This window comes from Linepithema humile, chromosome 4 (assembly GCF_040581485.1).
Source record: "Linepithema humile isolate Giens D197 chromosome 4, Lhum_UNIL_v1.0, whole genome shotgun sequence".
Lineage (NCBI taxonomy): Eukaryota > Metazoa > Arthropoda > Insecta > Hymenoptera > Formicidae > Linepithema > Linepithema humile.
This window is the reverse complement of record NC_090131.1, coordinates 23,745,812-23,769,260: the sequence shown is the minus strand read 5'-3', so window position 1 is coordinate 23,769,260 and position 23,449 is coordinate 23,745,812. Positions and strand designations below refer to the sequence as shown.

The window sequence follows — 23,449 nt, the reverse complement described above, 5'->3', positions numbered from 1 at the left end:
TCTAATGATACGCCTATAAAGTCAGCCATGAAGATTATATGGCGGATACTTTCGCGATGTGAATAAGATTAGTGCTGTCAGTATCGAACGAGTGGTCTCCACTCGAGTATATCGGCATACCCGCCCATTACCCAAAGTCACGGGGGTATCGACATGGGTGTCGAGCATTAAACGAGATGATTTATCGCACGATCGCGATCGACTACCGATCGATGCGTTTGACCTACTTCTGGATCACTTTGTCAGCTCTAACGCTGCAGTCGTGAATTCCACGGCCGGCAAAAATATGGGAAACGTACAGATGGCCGGAGGATATAGCAGTCGCTAGACTGTTCAGCTATTAAGTTGTCAGCCAACTAGAGGATCCTAGCGGATGAATTTTTCGCAATGCAAATGATACGATTCATCGTTGCAACTGGTCGCGTGTACGTTATACCGGTTACTAGCTGTAACCTACTGAGCGTGACTTATTTAGATCACTTTGCGCGCTGACGCTGTAATTTAGAAACCGCAATGAATAATAACACGAATAAATACACGCGGATGCTAATTGATGTCGTTCGTGGAGATCGTTGCGTGAAAAAAAAGAACGGAAAGGTCTACATTTGTTGCGTTTACTTTGAATTGTGAAATTTTTAAACTATAAATATTCATATTAATTTCCATGTAACATTGTCTGAAAACTGACAGATTTTCCGATTAATTTGGAGTCAATATACATATATATATATGTATATTAAATTCTTTGAATCCACACGAATGCTCTATCCATTTTCCGACTCCCTAACGTTCCGATTCCATCCCCGCAATTTCTCCTCGACAATTCCATTGCTAGAAATCGGATTAACACACTGTATAACACACAGTGCGAGAGGTATAGTCACGCGTCGAAGGGAAACCGTGCGGGCGACGTGGCGATTTATCGTCCCGAGCTTTCCGCTAAAGCATCTCGGGTGACTTCCGGCAGACGTGGCTATCGGTCGATCGACATGGCTCTTTCGTGGTAGAATACTCAATTACCTGGCCCCGAGTTCCTGACTCTGTACACCTTCTCTCTCTCTGCGCCTCTCTCTCTCTCGAATAGGTGTTCTGTTTTTTTTCTTCCCCGGGCACGCACAGATCCCGCAGTTTTCGAACGAATTTGTGGCTCGCGCGAGTTTGCGTGCCGATTATTTATTTCCAAGCCGAGGACTACGCTACGGACACCAATCGGATGACGCTGTAGCGTTTAGCAATTAATTAATAGTTAATAAATCGCGCGGCCTCCGCTCCCCCATCTTATGTCTCGCATATATATAAATAATATATTGCTTGTGCCAACCGACTGTCTGATTACGAGAAAACTTTATGCTCCTCGTGTAATTTAATTACGGCTTTAATTTGTCGGCGGTGAGTTACGCGTTTTTACCGTCGCCGATTCATATCGCTGATTCATTATTTAGATTCATTTTCTTTCCCTCTTAATGATATCTCATCAACTTCGTGGTAATTTTATCTCCTGTTTTTCCTTCTATATGTTTATTTCATTTTTTTAATTGAAAATTATTCCTTGATGACTTACATCATTTGTTATATTCACGTTGAGTTTTGTAATATTTATGAAATTAAATTAAATGAAGAAATTTTTGTAACAAAATCTAACACACTGAAAAATTTGAAGTTTTGTTTCAAACCTGTTCGTTTCAGGTCCTGATATACCTGGTTTTCTACTTCAACCCTTCAGAAAACCGAAGAGAATAAGGACTGCCTTCAGCCCGAGTCAACTATTGAAGCTAGAACACGCTTTCGAGAAAAATCATTATGTCGTCGGCGCGGAAAGGAAGCAATTGGCTCAAGCGTTGTCGTTGACGGAAACACAGGTGAGCACCGAAAAGGTATTAATGTTTTAAAACAATCTTAATCTTTTTCGTCTAAAGACAAATTAATTCCAACAATTAAATATAATTTTTAATCAAACACGATAATTCTGAACGCAGTTGGAACTGCTTCGACACTGCAATATCTTGATAAGCCCAATAATAATTACTATTCCGCGCAACGTGAAGATCTTCAAGTAACATCGGCTATCTTATTAATATCATTATATATTCAATAAGATTGAAAATTAATCAATAATTGATTAAGATTGATAATTAGATTAAGATTCTTATCTGACGCATACATGTTTTCTATTAACGAAAGTGGTACGCGGTGCAAACGCCACACTGAATTAATAAAGTGATGTGTCAGCGGCGAGTTGACATTAACATTCTCGCGCCGCGTTAAGCAGGATTGATACTTCTTACAAGGATCACGCGTGAGAAGCGAGATCGCGCATTGCTCGGTCGTGCGTTCGCGTGACGTTCGCGGCCGAACCTCATTGTTTTCTCTGTTCGTTTCGCAGCGATAATCGTCACCTTCACTCGCTACGCCGCTGCACTCTCGATTCATAAATAAAAAAGCAATTACCATATCGCGGCCGATGCAACACCGCCGGCAAGACATGCAAAACTGGTAAAAAATTGCTTTGTATACTCGGCGTATAAATTACGAGCCATGAGAGTGTGAATTGATTTTACACCGAAGTTGATTAATTGTAGTTTAATGGATCTCTCTAGAGCACAAGACCAGTGTAGACACCGGCAATACAGCGATTAGTGCTGCCTGACTTTGGAAGAATCGATTCTACATCGGATTATGCATGCGGAAGAAGCGGAGGGATTGACAATTACATTGATGACTTCATCCACAAGATTTGCTTACAAAGACCTGGCTCTATCGTGTGTCAACGGTATTAACGCAGCATTAGAATATATTCTAATATGGCAGATGTACAAATGCCGGACGCAACGGATTAATGCAAACCGTCGGCAATATTTATCGACGGTATCATTGATATTTATTATCATTGCATTAAGGATTACATTAATCTCACGTTAACGCCGCTGTGAAGATTCGCTCTACAGATTCTTTCTCTGCGCATTAAACAGTACTCTGCGATCCGCAACTGGAGTCTGAAAGACCCGCTTCGGAGCTCGTATGACAAATGGAGTCTCGTTAAAATTTCCAATCCAATTAGTTGGAATTCGCGTGTCAAATAGGGCTGCTTTAAAGCCCGCGGCTATCTGCAGCTAGGATACCAAGGCTCAAAACGAGGCTCGCGATCGAAGGTAACAATGGCTATGTGCTCGCGCGAACTTTAATGGCGCAAATCAAGAGCGCGAAAGAGAGCGCGAGCGAGCGAGAGAGAGAAAGAGATCGCGTCGGGGTTGTATAACGAGGGAATTGATATGCTAATCCGTGACCGAGGGGTGGCCGTGTGTCCTTCGGTGGTGCTCGACGCACATACACGCACAGCAACGAAGACAAACGTAGAATCATACATGGCGCGCTCCAGATGCGCTGTATCGCGCGCTACGTTACGTATTCCATGGGCGTAACGCGCGCCAAAAAAGGGCGAGACAGCGAGGGGCGGTTGATAGTATATATTGGGAATTAAGTCGAGAAAGAGAGAGAAAGAGAAAACGGGGAAACATTGAGAGTAGACGCCATCTTGGGCCGCCGGGATGCTCCAAACAGGCTTCTCCTCTTCGTCCTCTCCTGCGCGTCCGCACTCTTCCTTGTTCGTCGCGCGTCGCGATTATCTCACGCAGAAAATACCAGCCGGACGACAATTTCTTTCGTTTCACTTGTGTTCCCGTGCGCTTTGTTGGCGCAGCGAAATTCGATCACGCGCAGACAGACGCGCGGCGGTGAAATTTTGTAAAACTCATATCCCCCCCTTTACTTTATGAATTAAGAATTCGCATAAAATTTTCATTTCAATCTTAATTGGATAAAATTTTGATCTGCACAAAATTATAACGTCAGATTTTTCTCGGATAATTAAACTTGAACATATAATTGAAAATATTTACTTCCTTGTTCTTTAGACTGATGTCAAGGATGTAGAAGTTACCCTTTCACAGGTGCTAAATGCGAGTAAAATATTCATTATCCTTTTCCACAGTTAGAATCAATATGGATTGAAAAGAAAAGTTGAAGAAAAGAAAGTACTTATAATTTAGAGGAGGTATAGACAAATGACGTGACACATACACTGCCGTAAAAAAAGCTCGTGGCCACTTGGTAATGCAAATCGCTTTTCGTTAAAGTTCGCGCATCGCGAATAACACGCCGAACTGCGCAGAAAATTCATTTAACTGACGTTTTACGTTGTCTTTTCATCAGAAATGAGGTCAGCTCGCGATCTACCCGCCAATTCATTAATTTTTATATCCATTATACGCGTATATTTATAATGAGAACAGGATGGCAAACAAGCAATTACGTAATTTTCCAACTTTGTTATTAAACAGCGCGCGAGAAGAAGTGTGATTACGAATACGGCGATAATGCGCAATCTCGTCAACGTTGTCGTTAAATATCGTTTCGCATGAGGAGGCCTGAGAATAAGCGGTTGGTGCTTTTTTTTCCTCTCCCGGCGGACCGTTTACTCCACCGTGGGCGTCGCGTTAACAAGGCGCGAGCGTCGGTCTGTCGACGGAATTCCACGCTTCCAGGCAAATGCACGCCTCCAGTTCGACAATCTCTCTCACCGCCGCTACACATATCTCTCCCACGTCACACCGGCGCGAGATTCGCTTGAATACATCGGGAAGCACGCTACGCGGCCCGGGGACTATTAACTGTACTTTATTACGTGCTGTCTTCATGGACCGCGTCGTCCCGCGCGACGACGTACATACGTTGTTAATAAGGCGCGAATATATACACGTGGAATTCCGATGATCGGTCCGACGAAGCCTCCTCTTCGCGTGACTCGCGCCTCCGCGGATTATCGGTCGGCGGAGTTTTCGCACGCGGCACGTACACGCTGTCGGCGGTGCTAAGCTGCCTTCACATTACGTACAAATAGCAACAGTCGCAGATTAAGGTGTTTATAAAACTTGGAACAAAATACTGTTAAAATTGAAAAGTCAAGACATTTCGAAAGCCGATTGATTGATTAGACGATTATGTTCAACAATACGCGTAAACGAACGAATGATTTACGAGGTTAATTAAACCTCGATAATTTTTAATTAGTCAAATTGAAGCCTCAAGACAATTATTGCGACATAGCATCCGACGTGATGCGTGCCGAGTATTAGGCGTCACTTTTTTAGCTATTCTCGGCTGAGATGCTTCGGAGAGCGAAACCGCGATGCGACGCGAAGTTCGCGCAATCGCGATTTGGCGACTCGTAATGTATTCCGGGTAATTGCCGGGATAATCGCATGCAATTAGAGGCTCTAATGAGGGCCACCGGGTCGCGTGTAACGCGCGTTCGCCTTATGAATCTTAACAAGCGCGAGAACAACCGGTGTGTGCGTGCGCGCGCGCTCGCGCGCTTGTGTGCGTGCACGCGAAAGCTGAAGGATATAATGTAACTGCTAATTACGCGCCTCTCGCGACGCTGATTGGCTTCCGCGGAGAAGGACGTACCTGAGGGATACAGCTAATGGTGTATCATCTTGATTTGCATAACCGCGGTCGTTCAGGGGACCATTCGAAATGAGAACGAGTTGATCGGTGCGAGAGCGAATTAGCTATCGAAGCAAAATTGATATTAATATTAATGCTATGCTTTTATCTGCATTGTGCCATTTTAATTATAATATTCATAATATTATAAAGACATGTATAGATATTTGTTTAAATCAAATACCATTTTTCTTTTATTCAAGCGAGATAAATCACACGTAAATCGGGTTGATTTACGTGCAAAATGAAGACGCGAAGACGCTGCTTTTACAATTGGACCAGACAGGCCGCGATTTGCACTTAAACAACGAGCGCAGTAGTGTTACGCAATACAACATGGAACAAGTCGAAGAAAGAAAACTGGAAGATAACATAACTCGAATGCGGGCAGGTTTAGTCGGTGAACAATGGCGGATATAGCACATTGCTAGCAACGTAGGAAAGAATCGTATGAATTGATAAAGTTGAGAACACTCACAGATTCTATAAATCAAAATAAATAAGTGAGCTTTAAGAAGACTGCTAGGTGTTCATGTAAGTCTATCTTTATTTATTTTATAACGTCATGTGGTAAAAATAAATATTTTACAATTGCACAACCGATAAAATTAAAGACGGCATTGAAATATTGAAATTATAGAAGTTATTTCTACAATTTCAATATTCTATATAACTTTGATACTGAATAGGCATCAGTTGACCGAAATATTTGTTATTAATACATAGAAATAAAGGCAAATTTGCATGAATACCTGGCGGTGGTCTTAAAATTCAGTCTGTTATTTTGATTTGATAAAAGTTATTTCTTTTTTTTTTTCAATTTTTATTTCAACATTTTCCTCGCAATTGCATCTCGCAACAGCATAGCCTTTAATTCCTATTTTATCTCTCTTTACATCCGCGAGAAAGCAATATATTGTTCTTCCTACAAGCTGCTGCACTCTTAAAAATTGAACCAAGGATTCCATTTATTAACAAACGCAATTATTGCCGTATAATACACGCAATTTTCGCCGGCTTTCTCCGTATTTGCAATAATGTCCGTGCGTGACGTTAATTGCCGTTTGCGAGAATTTATTAGAGAAAGCACGTCGTATTTCGCGGGAATTCGCCGATGACTCGTTATTAATTTATTGTCGATTACGCCGACGCCGTTATTACGGCGACGCTGGCGTTAATCATGCGCGCGGCCTATCGTCGGAATCGACTCCGCGGATTTATCATTTCCCTCGATGAAACGGTGATTAATTATCGCGATTGCCCCGTCGGTATGCGAACGGCGAGAAGAAGCGCGGGCACTATTTAAGACTCATCCGGATCATCAATCTCCCTATTAACTCGATAATTTTTTTCGACAATTGTTTTCGCCAGGCGTGTTTTTTTGCGAATAGAAATGTTCATCGACACTTGACAGCTTTCTTCCATCACATCGGTGACTTTCATCTTTCAGCAGACTTTCTCGGCCCTTTTACCCGAAGTGCTGCGGCTATTTTATTCGATTACAAGTCATTTTCATACGCAGAGGAAATCTCTTAAACGCTTATTTCATAAAAGAAATAACCGTTTTATTATTTACGCAACTTCTGTTGCGCTCGAGGAATGCTCGACTCATTTTCTTTCACACATGTTCCCGCGCTTAACGAGCGGCTGCATTAGAGTATCGGTTGTGTATAAGAGCCATACTTACATGGACGATTGCGCTATCGCGGAAAATTGACGCCAATCAACTCATCGGCCTCCCGTCGATCCGACTAACGATCCGCTCGTACCGGCTAACTGGCGTATTATATTAATTACATCGATACTCTCCAACCGAAAATTCACGATTCAACGGCGCCTTATTGTCAATCGTAATTGCACGACATCTATAATCCAAATTAATTATCTTCGGGAACGATCGACGGGGCACACGATGATTAATGATGCTAAATCGAGGAGTTCATCCGCGACAATCAATAGGCGAGATATAAATCAATAGCGAAATTACCCGCGCGCGTTGCGTTACGTCTTGATATTTTCCTAAGTAATTTATACGAAAGTTTACCTCGTCCGCAAGCAACATTCATCGCGAATATTGCGTACACTTCATTAGCCCCGACGGGCATTGTTTGACCGAAAAATCCACGGACGTCGAGTGGCCGATAAATAAACGTCGCTAACGTTCTCACGCAGCGCCGTAATTTTTCCGCGAGAGCGCGTAAGTGTCCTCCTCCTAAAAAGGATTGTTACACACCGTCGTTGGCTCGCGCGGGGCGAGGAAGGGTGATTATTAACGGCGATAATTAATGACGCGTGTGGCGCGGAAAGAAGGTCAACGATAAATCAGACTGTGTCGCGGCGCAGTCATTCGTCGTTTACAAAATAATCGTTGTGGCCGGCAAGTCAAGTCTGTAAATCATGCTTTTAATTGCTCCTTATCAGCGCGGCCAGGCGAACGCTCTTTCGCTCGCCTTGTCGAAAAACCATCGACGGACAATGGTCGACCGTACGACTGCGAGACGACCTGACAGATCGTTTCGCGACTCCCAAACGAGCCAATAACGGGTTAACTGCCGCATACGGTCGGCGCGGGTGCGTCTTTTTTTCCGCTACGCGGTGGTCCAAGAAATTGTACACATTTATCTCGTAAGAGCGAAAGCACGTGACGCTCTTCGATAAATTCTGCAACAGTGTTTGCCCGACGAATGTATAGAGATTGAATCTTAATTATGTTGACACATCAAGATTTAAGCTACGTTAGGTTACGTTTTACGATTTCGATAATCGTTAACATTGAAATGGAATTTCTATAATCATCGTCGTAACAATTGTTTGAATATTGACTTTAATTTAAGAAAACCATTGCACAAATTTCTTCGAATAAAAACTTAAAATGGGCAAAGTGGAGCAGGACGAGTATCCCTAAGTTGTCGAATCGACCCGGCGAGGAGAATGAACGGCGTCGTATATTTCCGCGACGCAAATGCCCAGTGATACTCGCCGCGGCGTTATTAGCATGCCGCACTGTATATTGCCGGGGCAATTTGCATCCGCGTTCGTGCTGGTGGGCGACTGCCGCGTGTCCCGTTAACAGCCTTTGCAGCGTGAACCATATAACCACGCGTGATAACGCGGATGCGCGAAAAATCGCGAAACATCGTGATTCGACATCTGTTTTTTTTTTTTTCGCTCCAATTTGATTGTTCTGTTCGATTATTTGATGCTCGGCGAAGGTTTGATCATTTCTTTTTCTGCTCCTCTTCGTCTCATTAAACGCGCGTGATACCTCAAACGCAATGATACCTTAAATTACGCGTGATTGTGGACGCACGGTTACAACTTTATAACGAATTTATGGTTCGGTCGTTCTTATCTTGACGCGATCTAAGAATATATTGTTATTATCAATCTTACGTTACCTGGCAAACGCGTCCTCGCCAAGTCGCGGCGCGCCGTAAAGTTCGCGTGCGCGTATGCACGGAATCGTAAACGGTTTATTATGGAAAAAGCGAAGTGCAGTCGCACTTAAGAGCTCTTGTTTCCGTAAAATAAGAAAAAAAAAGGAGTTTAATAGGCGGTGGTGAAAGTTGAAGTAAATCAATTTTCTTAGAATACGCTTTTCATAAATTTCTTATGGCATATTAATTATTCTAAAATACGCGAAATAATTTATAGTGTATAAAAATAATATATATAAAATTTGGAGCCAAGTTCCATTTGAAATGAGAAAGAATTTAAACTCGCATCTAATTGCAAAGTTATTTGATGTTGAAGTGTTGTGCGTATGCGAGCTCTTTCGCGGTATGACGCCAGGAAGAAGAAGGGCCGTGCACGCATCATGCCAGATATATCGGCATGACAGCGCATGCTTTATTGTTAGTCCGACGACGACACGCCTCATTATGCATAGAGAATCCGTACGCGGCCTGCATAATATGTAAAACTTCTTCCATTACCGTCCGCGAGCGAGCGTAATACGCCGGTCGGCAGGTACGCGATCGGCCGGGAATAACAGCCGCGTTATTACGTTATGTCGTTTTACTCTCCTCCCTTTTTCGTTATCGTCGCGAGCATTTCGTGGAGCGTAACGGGACGCGCGAGCGATTTATCAATATTAAGAGCGGGAGAGCGAAGAAAATGGAACTAGAATACCGGTACCGTTACCGTGCCGGCCTCGAGTACACGAATTGAATTATATTGAGATATTAAATTGTATTTGTATTCTCTAAAACAGTGATATTAAATTATAATTAAAATGAAATTTTTTCTCTTTCGCGTGCAAATTGTATTTGTATTATATTTGAGAAGTCCAAATTCGCCGCTGTGAAAATCGCGAGTGAAATTGGGTTCGTCCGCCGCGACGAGAGCGTTGCCTCATAATAAATTGTCATCGATCAAGGCGTAGCTCGGTAACTCAGCATTCGCGGTATGCCGGAACGCGGCAATAATTTCAAGCGCGAGACATTGTCGCGGCGAAGCTTGTCACGCAAAGCGCACGGTCCCACGTCGGTGCTGTCGAGATAGCGCAAACAAACATTATCGGCCGTAATCGGCGCGCCGCGTTTAATCGATTCTATCGACAGCCGTTTAAATCGAATTGCGGAGAGCAGACCATTCGCCCGTCGCCCGTTATCGTCGCCCCGGCATGAGAATAAAATTACGCCAACAATATTGTGCTTATCCCATTTTTATGCGCATTACATCGCCGGCCTATTGAGGCGAACAATGGCTAATTAAAATGGGGAAATTTAAAGTCCCATTAATTTAGCTTTTAAGAGACGCGATGTTGCGACAGTGCCCCCACGGCGCGACTTATCGCTCGCCTAATTGCGCACGGTCGTATTTCACGGTCGCCTGGATATTTATCAATTAATTTCTACGAATTATGGACGATCACCCGAGAGGTCCCGCCCGCTCGCTCGAGCCCGTCCGTTTCGATCTGATACCAAGCGCTTCAAATGATATTTAGATCGTGAAACCTGTAATATATCGATGTAAGTTGACGTTTAATTTAATGAGATCCCGAGGAAATCTCTTAACTGTTTTATGTCGACATTATTTTATTACCCGACCAGCGATATTCCCTATTCCCGTAATTTTGTTCAATGCGCGTCATAAATTAACAATAATCATACGAAAGGTAATTAATGACGATAAGTGATGGTGGAGCTAACAACCTCAATATTCATATCTTTTTCCTTGACATTTATATCGAATATATTTCTATTTTTATTGCAATTATTTTCTATACATAAAATCGTTAATAAAATTATTAAAGTAATGTTTATTTTAGTGTTATCGAAGCAATAGCAGTGCAAATAAATATTCTCGCCGCACGATGGAAATTGTGTTTCGCTTTACGTATCAGCATTCTAATGCGCTGCTTGAGAAAAGAACATTGACGGAAATTTGCAACTTAAATCGCGGCGCGGCGGGGCGCTCAAAGGCAGCGATGTTCAAAGGATTCCGAAACGTGGAAACGCGAATAATACCGATTGGAACGATCGGCGTAAACGATAGTCACCCGGTATCGATTCTCTCGCTTTCGTCACCTCTCCGAGCTGGATAGAGGCAGGATAGAGAGGCTCCTTGGTTTTCTCGTCACGATCCCGGCATGTCAGTGTCATGCGTGTTGTCGACTTCGTGCATACCGTTGACTCGAGGAAGCTCTACGGGTCGATGTAAAATTGGACGATCGTTATTAAAATCAAACTCGTCCTCCGACATATTCTGGATGTTTATCGATTTAATATTTTCTTTTTAACAACGTCACATTAGTTATTTTGTAGAATTTAAAATACGAATTTATTAATATTTTCCGTGATAGTCCTAAAATTAGATTTCCAAAGTTCAACTGAAAAACTTGTAAAAAAAAAAAAAAAAATAACAATGTGTATGAGTGTGAAATGTTTATGTCAGGCACCCCGAAAGACAAATTGTCCTCTTGGATATCGGATGCTGCACGCAGGACACGAACGCACCCTGAATTTGACATGACAGTCATTTTTCTCCGATAAAATACAATTGTTAAACTCTTTTATGCTTCCTACTTTCGCCCGTCATGCGCCGGCGATTTCCCCTGGAAAGCTTCAACACGGCAACGATAACAATAGCGCATCAGGACTGCCAAAAAAAAAAAAAAAAAAAGGAGAGAGAAAAAAAGAAAACTCCGCGTTACGAGAATATGGCGGACGGAGAAACGCATATCCGAGGAAATTGGCGTCCCCTCGCACGAGATCATGCTCAATTTCGTCCTAACAAAACACGCGCCGCTCTTCATCCTGTAATCCACACCCACGTACGCGTCCGCGACGGTTTTTTCGTCCGCGCGAGCTAGCGCGTGCGCGCTTTTGTATCCTCGGAGCCGTGGCAATCGGGCCCGCTCTCTGTCCGCCTCTCTCATCCCTCTCCTCCCCTCTCTCGCTCTCCCTCTCACGTGATGTGTACGCTCGCGACGATTGAAAAATAATATCGCCGGGTTTATTTAGCCCGACGCGTCTCGCGCAATAGCGAGGGGTGGATTGTCGCGACCGTGCGGGGGATTAAAAATAATGTTTCGAGCGTGACCGCCGAGCCCCCGGGGGATTAAGGGGGCGACTAGCTCTCGCGCCGACGATTGGTTACTATCCAGCTGGAGATTTTATTTGAGGGCTCGCTCTCGTGTACATATTACAGGCGGCTCTGCCTCGGTGTCCCTCTCCTCCCCCCTCTCTCTCTCTCTCTCTGTTCGTTCGTGAAAAAAGCGAACACGACGAAAAAAAATCGCTCTGCACACGCCGTGTTGTCGAGCTGCCGTTTGGCACGGCGCGGCCTCGCCAATTATAAATCGCCGACACGACCGGATTTGTAAAGCGCGCCCGGACGGATAAAAAAGCGCTGATTGAAATCGAATACGCGTACGGCACGGTGGTAGGTAATTAAATAGGCGGGTAATAAACGAGGTATTGAGCGAATGAGAGACATGTGTCCTTTGCTCGTAACATTTTAATTCATTCGGTTAAATTTTATTTTAGTTTTAGTTTAAATATTTCATTTAATTTTGATTTTGTCCAATCTGTGTGATATTTTGAGATATATTATTCTTATCGACACCTTTTTAGGTGTTAGTTCATTCAAACATGTCAGAAATTTTAGGACTTCTCAAAAAATAGCTCTCTATCGGTTATATTAAAATTCTAAAATCACATCACACGATTGTAAATGCTTTCCGTACAAGTTCGCGACGCAGCCGGGAAATACGCAGCGAAGTAACGCGGCATTAATTTTCATTAGTGAATATCCAATTTGCGCGCGGGAGTAAAAGCGGCCAATCGGCGAGCGCGGCCGCAATAAACGTAATTATATTTAACGGGGGGACGTAATGGCCTCGATAGATTAGGTCTCTCCTTTCTTATGCCTCCACTTCCTCTTTTCCGCCTTGTTTCTAGCCGAGATTCATTTGTACGGCGCGAGCCTTCCTGATCGGACGCGCGGTCCAGGTCGCGTAATTAGAATATCAATTAATAATCCGGATTAATTAAATCCGCGATTACCGATGCACGCCGTGACACGGCGCGAGCTTTATCCGTGTGTGCGCGCGTACGTACACGCGCTACCGTAGATGGAAGGCAGGCAGATTAGCTCGCGCGAATGCATATGGCTCATGTCACTTTTTTGTCCTTGATGAGTCCAGTGACACATTCGTCCGCGCGCAGTTTATTGCATCGTTCTCGTCGTCGTCGCATTAATTATCTCGCGCGAACAACGCGTCCGATTTGATCCGAAGTAATTTCCTTTTCGGGCGAACGTCTCGCGCTTGTCGCGTACACCTCGGGTGTGATTTGCATACATATAGACAACTATTTGTATCTTTCTATAACAGTTCCTATCGGCGACTTTGAAAGTGTATAAACGCTTGACGTGTATAAAGCGCGAAAGATATCGTGACCGCGATGAAAACGTGTCTGGTGATTCACGATCGGCTACGGACATTGATATGCATAATGCAATCGCGGTACACATCGCAATCTGTACTTTGCTGCGTTAAAATTAGATAATTCTGTTTCAACGAATGTAAAGTTGGAACCTACTTTTTTTTCACCACGGATCGATTACATATTATTGGTTAACGCATTTCTCGGGTGATGTTTCACCCATTTACGACTTTTATTCAAGTACGAAAGCTATATATGGAATAAATTCAAAACTTTACCGTATAAATGATACGTTTGCAAAGTTAGACTTCCTACAAAAGTATAATAAATAAACGGCCAAACGTCAAGTACAATTATAATAAGAATGGTGCATGTAAATAGAAAAAGTGTGAGCAATTTGCATATTAAAAATTATTTTAAAAATTTTGGAAGGTTGCAGTAGAATAAAGATCTCTGAATAAAACACGAACGTCATCAAACGTGACAGTTAATACCGATGCATCGTCAGTCGGTGATTAAAACCGCCAGTTGATGAAAAATTTTCGCGCACGAAGGGGACCGTTCGAACGCGAATGCAGACGAGCAGAAAAGCGTCTGTCGATCTCGCGTGATAACAAGAATGCGGTCTCGCGCGGATATATATATACCGCGGCCGCGCTTACCCGCGTTAACTCGGCTCCTCGCTTACCTGGTCGGCTAACGCGGGATAAAGGCCGGGCATCCGCGCCGGTTACCTTTCAAACGCGTAATTGAAGCTGCTCCCGGAATACCGCGCCTAAGTGACAGGCGAACACCTTATACGCGAAGCGCGGACTCGTGACAGTCGTACGCGCGCGCACGGCGCGCCCGTCCGACGGTCCGCGTCGCTTTAGCGAGACGGGACGCAAAAAGTCGCGATACCGGGAATAAAATGTAATCTAGGCAGTGCGCAATAAGATGATGACCAGAGGATATAGCCAATCAGCGGGCAAATGTGATACAAAAATAAAATACACAAGACGCTCACAGAAATGCTTCAATATTACGATTTTTGTTGGAAATAAAATACGCGATGTCGCCCGGTGAAAGAAAAAATATTTTCGCGATAGCGTTGGTCGTCGCGTCGTTCCGTGAATATTTATTCGAACAGTCTCGTTTATTAACGGTGAATCGAGCTTATTGCGCGCAACGAGACGGACGTTTCAAGATAGTGCGTGCGCGGGGTACGAGAAATCCAGCTGACGCCGGCGTCAGGCCATTTTCCCGTCGATCTCTCTCCTCTCATCCCTCCCGCGCCACTCCCCCCGATAACAGCGAATTCCCAATCGCGCGTTACCGTCGTGCATTAAACTCCGTGGGGTAATATATCAGGGAATAAATCGTCGAACGTGTTGGAAGCTTTTATAGGATTTTTACAACGTGCGCGTCCGTGAAATACTGGCGCGGATGGAGGGTGCGGAGGACGAGAGGGACGGAGATTACGAGGGGTGAGGAACGGTTAAACTGAGTGTAAATCCAGGTGCCGTGTGAAGGATAGAGAGAGGGCGAAAGAGGCTTTTGCGCGACGGGGATGAAGCGTCTGGCTCATCCTGGGAGATGCAGCGCGCGGAAGGGGATGCCCGGGTTTTCGCGTGCGTGCGGATCCGCCAATCGGGCTTCAGGACCGCCCGCGATCGCCATGGCAACCCCGGGGGTCGACGGGAGGCGATTACAGCACGGCGGTGAGAGGAGAGAGGAGGGTAACTCGATTAAGCGCGCGCGACGCCGCTCCCAAAGGCGACGTCCGGGAACGCGCGGGCGCGTAACAGGATGGCTTTCGGGGGTAGGCCCGAAAGTACGGTCTGCCCGAAAGGGGTCGCTCTCTCTATTTGCCCTCTTAATCACCCGTTAAGTGCCGCGACCCCGATGCGGCTCCCCCGGGCACGCAGCGATGAGTTTGCTCCCTGCTTCTTCGCCTCACGATTGGCCGGCGGTGAATAACAAACTCGAGACGGTTTTACGAGGGGTGAGATATATTTAATTCTGGCTTAAAGGCGAAATGTTCCGGTTTGGGGTGCTCTTTAGATCGTTTAGATTGAAAATGACACGGGTCCGATTGAAGGGTTTCATGTAGCACCGGTTTGGCACATTTTTTAAAGAACTCCAGACACAAATCTAATTGAAATTAAATCAACTCTACCGAACTCTTTCAGTCCCGATGCCTTACTCATACTCATATAAATTTTTAACCAATGTTGAACCGTATGATTGTTTATTCGCGTCATATTTATTCATTGATTTTTATGATAAATAAATCTCACGATTGTTTAGCGTAATGTACATCAACAATAATTTTCCAACAGCGCAATATAAATTTGGGACTCAAAAAGTTAATCAGAATATTGTTAAAATAATACGCTGTTTAAAATTGAAAATTTACAAACGATTTAAATTGAACGATTTCTATGTAAAAGAAACGCATTCATTAATATGTATTTTGAAAACGTCACGAGAAATAATAAAAGAATATTGTTCACTAAGAATAGAGCAAATTTTCAATAATATGATAAATTCATATATTATGTATTTCATTCTTCGCAATTTTTATTATTATAGGCTTGAAACGTAAAGTCTTTTGCCTCGATTCGCCGCCGGAAGTTTATCGGCAGCTAATCCGGGTCTTGTCAAAACCGCGCAGCCACCCGAGCTGTTAGACAAACATCCCCGTCGTGACCCCGACTCACCCCTTTTACCGCGCGTGTGTGTCCTCGTGTCACAATGCTGATTTTCCGCGTAGATAGCTTCAAAATGGAGCTCATTCAACTCTTTTCTCACGGGCGGCGCGTATAATCTAACAGTCAATTCGAGGACAATGCCCGGATCAGGGATCCGTCGTTCTTCCCCACCCTTTGCGTTTTCATCCCCCTTTTCTTTTGCGTCAACGACACGTACCATTGTAACCGGATAGTCGCGTTTAGGGGTGGTTCCTTGATACATCAGGGGTTGACCGGGCCAGAGCTTATAACTAGTTGCCACTTAATTTGGCAAGCCCGGCGAGAACGAGGGGCTTCGATTCGCCCTCCCCTGTCGACGGGGGATTGGCCCGCCGAGATCGATTGGCGGATACGTCGGTATTCGCTGGGGACGGCCACGCTCGAATTACCTCTCGTTGAACGTCGCGTATCTTCTGCCTCCATCGGGTTCTTCGAAGAATTATCTTCCAAGACGCGTTCCCTCCGTCAAAATGATCGGAAATTCTTAGCTGCGCTCTCTCTCTTTCTCTCTCGTATGTTTCAGCTCATCGCAAATCAAACGTCTCGAAATATTCGAGTTTCCGTAATAATCGCGACATCAACGATGCTTTTTATTCAATTATTTTATATTGTTGTGAAACAAGCAGGATCTTTCCCCTTTAAGTTGAATAATTTTCACGCATTACGTATAATTTAAGTGATTTAACGCGCTTTGTATGCACAATTTTATATAATTTTTCATCAAGAAGAAGATAATTATCTTTTTCCAATATGAAATGCGAAGAAGTGAGTTATTTTTTGGTAAAATAATTTTGAAATCAAACAAATGATCTAAATATTGCGATTGTTACAGTTATGACATTAGTAATTCGTTAAATTAAAAATTAACACAACAAAATCATTAATGTTTCAGGTGAAAGTATGGTTTCAAAACCGGAGGACAAAACACAAACGGATGCAACAGGAGGAAGAGGCTAAGGCTCAGCAACAATCGGGCGGCGGGGGCGGTAACGGCGGTGGCGGTGGTAATGGAAACGGCAATAACAACAGCAACAATAAGAACACGCATCACGTCAGCAAATGGCAGCAGGAGACCGGTGACTACCATCACGAGGAAGACGAGGAGGAGGAGCACATCGATCCGGAAGCCGAGGAGTGCTCGAGCGGCTCTGAAGCGTAGCTAGACGTTCTCTGCCTGGATTAGGTTCCAGGAATGCATGGAATATCCCGAGTGGAGCTCCGAAAGAGCCTCCGTTTGAGGTGGGACCTGTTTGAGAGATCGCGCGAGACCGACGCGACCGACTTAGACCGCGCGCGGTTCGGATTTTCTCGCGACATTGGCTGCGTATCGAGAAATTGACTTCGCCGTGCGCGAACGAGGCTATCGGTTTGCGACTGTGTTAATCTTCGAGAAGCATGGAAGACAAGTAGTAGTGAGTGAGAATTTCCACGAGTAAGTTCCATCGAAATCGCGGCGCGATCACGACAGAATCACGGCTGTCGTTTTAAGTGCGAATCCCGATGCAGAGGAGAAAAGAAACTGGCAGTCAAAAGTCTCGGCGAGAGCTGTGCTTCGATTGTAGACTGAAACTCTGAACCCTGAAGAGTTCTCTATTAGCAAAATCACCGGGAAGGATTTCGTTAAAAGTTCTGCTTCGAACTTGCCAGATTAGTCGACGGGATAAATACGTAATATAGAATCTCGCATCATCTATCTTTTTTTTTTGTAGAATTCACATATTTTATATATTTTTAAGCGTAAAAACATTAATCTTTGCGAAAAAAATGTCATTTATATCTTGGTTTTTTTATAATCGTGATTAAATGCAGTAATTTTACGCGTACATAAAATATGTGGATAAAAGAATTGGCGATGGGAGCCCTATATTGGATATTTACCGTCGATAGGCGATGCTAGGGGAGAGAAGGGAGTGTTTTTTTTTCTTCTTCTTTTTCTTTCGACGGGAATCACGACGTAGTTCCTCAACGGAGTTCGATCTCCGTTTCGCGGCGTTGCCGAAGGCCAGAGAACGATTGCGGAGATCCGTAAATATCCTCGTGATTAGGACGAGGCATTCTCTCAGGCCAGACTATCTTATAACGGGTCCGGAAAAAGCGACGGAGAAATCGAAGGCGTCCATCGGAAACCGGCTAATGGAGGCATTGTCTGCGAGAGACGACGAAGCTAAATGGACGCGCTTCCGGCGGAAAGCGGCGACGTTCAACGTATCGAGAACGACCAATGCTTACTTTGAGCGAATCATTTTTTTTGTCAACTAAAACTTTAGAATTTTTAAAAGTAAAATTAAACGACAAAAACTTGTTTTCAAGTTTGCTGTAAATTTTATTTAAAAATTATTTAAAATTTTATTTTAAAAAAAACTTTAATTCGCTTGTAAGTTATTCCCGATGATTTTAATTGTAAAATAATTGTTAAAAGTTTATTAGAAATATTTTAGAATGAGGATTGATCGTGAAATATTCTTGATTCGCTTGGACGATGCGCCGATTGCCACCGTCGCGTATCGTTTACACTTGCATTGCCATAAAAAATTCGCCATAAAGACTAACTGTCGTCCGATGGTGTAAATAAAATGTGTAAAATGCCGACGGACGAATTGCAATTCCGGATCCTTTTCGGGAGCATTTCTGACGACACGCTGGACGCGAATGTAAATAGATAATCGACGTGAATCACACAACAAGATGCACTGAGTGCGCGTGTATACGCGTTTATGTACGCAGGAACGTAAGTAAAATAGTGAGTGCCAAACTTCGTACCCTTAGCGAAAGATCCCAGTGTAAACGAGTTGTATTTGCAGTTGTATTTAAGTCGTTGTTCCGCGCGAGCGAGCAGTATTCCTTTCGTCGATCGATGTTTCGAGATATGTACTGACGATTTAAATTATTATTGCTAATATATGTTAGACCGGGATCTCGTGCGCCGTAACCGAGCCGTCATATTTGTAAAATATATATTATATCTTACGTTCCAACCCCTCGAGATCGTAATATTGATATATGGACGTATTTCCTCGATATTTTAATATTACTTTAGCAAACGTGGTATTAACATATCGTATTCTCCCGATATTTTAATATTACCGAGCAGCGCGCCGTGTTTGGCATGAGAGTATTATGATTTAATTCGATAAGTTTGCTTATCGAGTTCAGTTACATGAAAAGAACACTTGCTGAAATATCTAACAATTGTGCCAAATATAGATCTGAAAATAATTTTTGTTAGACAATTAAAATTCATCAACAGAGCACTCGAATTTTTTGCTGCAATATGACCTCATTTTATTTCATTCGTCAACCAGATCGAGTACTTCGATTGGTGCATGAAATCGATAAATTTTGATTGTCCAACAAAAATTATTTTCAAAATTATTTTCCGTATCTGGCACAATTCTTAGACATTTCAGCGAAAGTGTTCTTTCCGTGTAGAGAGTTTATTTCTGAAGCGCTGCGCGTTTAAGTTCCATGCGGCGACGCTTTTCCACTCGCTCAAGAATTCGCTCGATTGCGGCGCAGGGCTTTCGCTTGTAAATAATCTTGTACATAAAAAAGATTATAGAAACTAATAAGTAACGGATATCGAATGAAACAATTCGAGTTCTTTAGCGATATAGCTAAATAAATTATAATACTATATGAAAACGTTCCGCTTTTGTTTCGCCTGCTCCAGTGACCTGCAAATCCCAAAAAAAAAAAATTCTTTGCGCCAACTGTGCTACGAAAATCGAAAGCTTATCAGAAAATTGAAGGTACGTGATGTCATTTTTAATGTATAGGAAGAAAAACATGTGCAATGCGCGAAAGTACTGTTGAACACTGCATTATGGCGGCGCCGTTCCTAATAATCTCGAACGCAACGATGTTCGGAGATGGCGAATCTGATATCGCAAGCGCGAACTCGAGCTCGTAATTTCGAGGCAATAAAACACACACGCAGGCCCGGCCGGAGAAATTGTTTGTTTTCCACGCGCAGTAATTTCTCGCGTAGCGTATTATTTTGGAGGCAGCGCACGGGGGAATTGAATAATTCTCGCCATCGGGCACATCGACGATAAGGAGGACCCGCACCGTGGTAATTCTTAAGCATATGACATTATCGCAATGACCGACCGTAATTACCGATGTGCGGAAAAGGGGGGGTGAGGTGTCTACGAGCGGCAAATTGTTTTTCACGAAGGTATCGTTGGCAACACGATGCATCGATGACGACGACGACGGCGCAGAAAATCGCCCGGGTACATCCCGCCGCGTCTGCGGTAGCGATCCTTGTCGATAATCGCTTTATAATCGCCGCTTCCAAAAGGAATAATTTACTACGTCGGACGTGGAACTCTCTCTCTCTCTTTCTCTTTCTTTCTCTCATTCCCCCGTAATTAAACACGCCGGATCTCTCCTTTCGTGCCCGGAACAACGGATGTGCGGACGCGGCCGATGTCGGTAGATCGTATTCGGAGATTCGCTATCATCGGCCCTTATTATTTTCGCCGAAACGTTGCCCCCACGAGAAATGTTTACGGACGCTGAGAATGAAATACCGCTTTTTTTCGAAACTGTCTGTCTTATTCACGAATTTTATTAATTTAAAGTGTTTTTTTTCTTAATGAAGGAAAAAGTATTGGGTTCTCAATATTTTACGGACAGATAAAAATCTGAGGAATTTTAAGAGATGGTTTTAGGATTTTTTTTTTCCACTCTCATGTATCTGCATTCCACAATGTTGATGGTGTTGCAAAGCAGGATTCGTAATTTACACGATGAAAATTGATGGCACGGTGGTAACGCGACTTGTAGGCGATTATCGATGTATTAATCAGTTCAAGCTAATGAATTTGTAAATTGAAAGTATCCGCAATTATAAACGGTTTGCAAACCTGTAGAATGAAATAAGATTTCATAAGGAAGAGAGAGAGAGAGAGAAAGAGAGAGAGAAATACATAAATTATACAACAAACAACGATATAAAACAAAGTTGGGCGAATTTTTAGAGATGTAATTAATGCAATTAATTTCAGTTTTTTAATTTCCGCTATTAAGGGATTGTTAATTAAGTTTTAACTTTTTCATTAAAAAAGATATTAAGGACAGGTTGTGTGAGTAAATTCTGCTATCGGATATGTCCTTAATGCAATTATTTAATAAGTATTTTCACGCTGCGAACGAATAAGCGCAGTTACAAATATCTCTTCATGTCATCTCGATATTAAATATTTAATGAAGTTTTAACGAAGTACGTCGCGCTAATTCATCCCTAACGTATTCATTAAAAATTTTTTTGCAAATCCTTGTATTCTCACGGTATATTAATCATTAATTGTCTCATTGCGTATTCGATGCGGACTCACTCGTCGGACCGAAAAGAAATTGACGATCGTCAAGATTACCCGACCCATTTCCACGTCGCGCTCGCGGTGCGCTTATTGATCGATCAATTAAGCGGCCAAATTAATCAGCATGTGCGGCAATCGCCGCGCGGCTACGAGGAATCGGACGCCGGGTGCTAATGAAGCGCATTAATTGGAATGTTGACCGGGACTCGTTAATTAAACGGCTCAGCCAAGCAACCGTCGTCAAAGCGACACGCCGTGCGATCGATCGGTCGTACGACGATCGATAATTAATAGATCTCATTGTTCCGCGTCGGTGCGCGTTCCGCTTCTTCTTATTCCCCCCACGTCGTTTTCCCGGATGATTCAGCTTCATTATCACGGGCGCGCCGCGCTCTCGTAATCGCTTATCCGCCAATTAACATGCGACAGCGCACCGCTTACTTCGCGCCGCGAAAGCGATTTTTCGACGTACTCGTTAAACGCAAATTTACGACGCATATATCGATCGCGACTATAAGTGTCGCTCTCGCGATATTACATGTGTTCTAAAACACATGCTTGAGAGGGAGAGATGGAGGGAGGGTAGGGGGACTTGCGCGAGGGAACTTTACTACAGGCGAAGGCGATATCTGCGCGGGAAACCTGATCGGGCGCAATATGATTATGTCGGATTGATAATAAAGTTAATTCCGCAAATATATACGAAATTATTCCGCTGTCTTGGCGCTCGAGACGATGTTAATTGCGCTGGAACGTTGTTGCGATAATGGCGTGGTTAAAAATTATCGAGCGAACTATCGCGAGCCCCCTCCGATGTAGGCCTTATCGTATTTCGCGTGCCGGTAAATGAGTTAAAATAATACGTTTCATTAAGTCCCGCGGGATTAGTTTCACTGTTACGAGCGTACCGGCAGATAAGCGGGCTGGATTACACGCGCAGGGCGCAAGTGCATGAGGAGGATATGCCGCATTCTTGCGGGAGTTGAGTTGTTTGCATGCGCAAATTATTGTTTACCGCGGAGTCACGCGTCAATTTAGCGCCGCCGTGAGTTTCAGCGAGAGTTTCTCCTTGAATGCAGGTGTTGTACGTGCAATATCCAGTTACCACATATTCTACGATCGACTATTGAAAAACACAGACGGTGCAATCTAAAATAGAATACATTGACTTATCTTTCCTTTTTTTTTTATTTATAACCCTTCCGCTTACTTTTTTTTAACAGGTTAATCAAAAATATTGCGCGTTTACGCTAAACTTGATTATCATTTCACGAAGATACGTTTCGCATGAATTTTCTTCGAGACTGATAAGTTCCACGAGTCTCACGATCTAGCGTATCTACGAGGTCGCAATTGATCCCTCGTTTGCCTCTCTGACGGGGTAACGCCTACGCCAATGTGCGAGGGGTAAAACAGAGACGTGTCGGTTTGTTGGGTGAAGAGCACACTACATAAGGCCCGCGGCCAAGCGAGGGAGGGGAGTCAAGGGGGAGACAGACAGCAGCGGTGGAGGCGGAGGCGGCGGGAGCGAGGGGGAAACCAGAGATCAGATGGGGTGGGGGGACGTCCGAGGGTTCAGAACTGCTAATTATGTAAATTGCCGGTGTTGCAAATTACCCTCACAGTTTGCGTTCATTCTGCACACAATCCACACGGTCTCCGCACACCTCGCACGGAATCCATCCACTTGGATACTGTTACTTCCTCCGGCGAAGCGAAGGGGGGAGGAGGCGAGGGAAGATGGCGGCGGATAGAGCGAGATGGATGATCTCCCCGAGGACGGAGCGAGGGGCCTCTCGTTCGAGGTGCCTCCTTCTTACCTCTCATTCATCATCACCGGTACTCGACGATGCGCGGATACCAGTATCCGCTAACAAATACTGATGTCGGACAGCTCGCAGCGAGCGATCGCGAACGTTTTCATCTCGAGTGTCGCGGACTGGAAATGCAAGCCGTTTAACGTAAAACGAGGTAAAATTTAACGGATTAATCA

General features: G+C 43.8%; 1 protein-coding gene and 1 long non-coding RNA gene across 5 annotated transcripts in view; one reads left to right on the top strand and one right to left on the bottom strand.

Moving 5' to 3' along the window:
* LOC105672582 (homeotic protein empty spiracles-like) overlaps positions 1 to 22,630 on the top strand; it is a 38,195-nt gene extending 15,565 nt beyond the window's left edge. The window contains exons 2-4 of one of the 3 annotated variants that reach the window (XR_010890037.1): positions 1,687 to 1,859; positions 5,709 to 6,039; positions 17,022 to 17,157. Coding sequence is in view for 2 of the 3 variants with exons in the window: in XM_067354294.1 (XP_067210395.1) it covers positions 1,687 to 1,874; positions 17,022 to 17,288 (455 nt within the window). In the remaining variant the exon portion in view is untranslated. Of the gene's footprint in view, positions 1 to 1,686; positions 1,875 to 5,708; positions 6,040 to 17,021 lie in introns of all 3 variants that reach the window. The other 2 variants (XM_067354294.1, XM_012367617.2) reach the window with 2 other exon arrangements.
* LOC105672584 (uncharacterized) overlaps positions 1 to 23,449 on the bottom strand; it is a 176,994-nt gene that overhangs the window by 35,840 nt on the left and 117,705 nt on the right. The window lies entirely within an intron of this gene.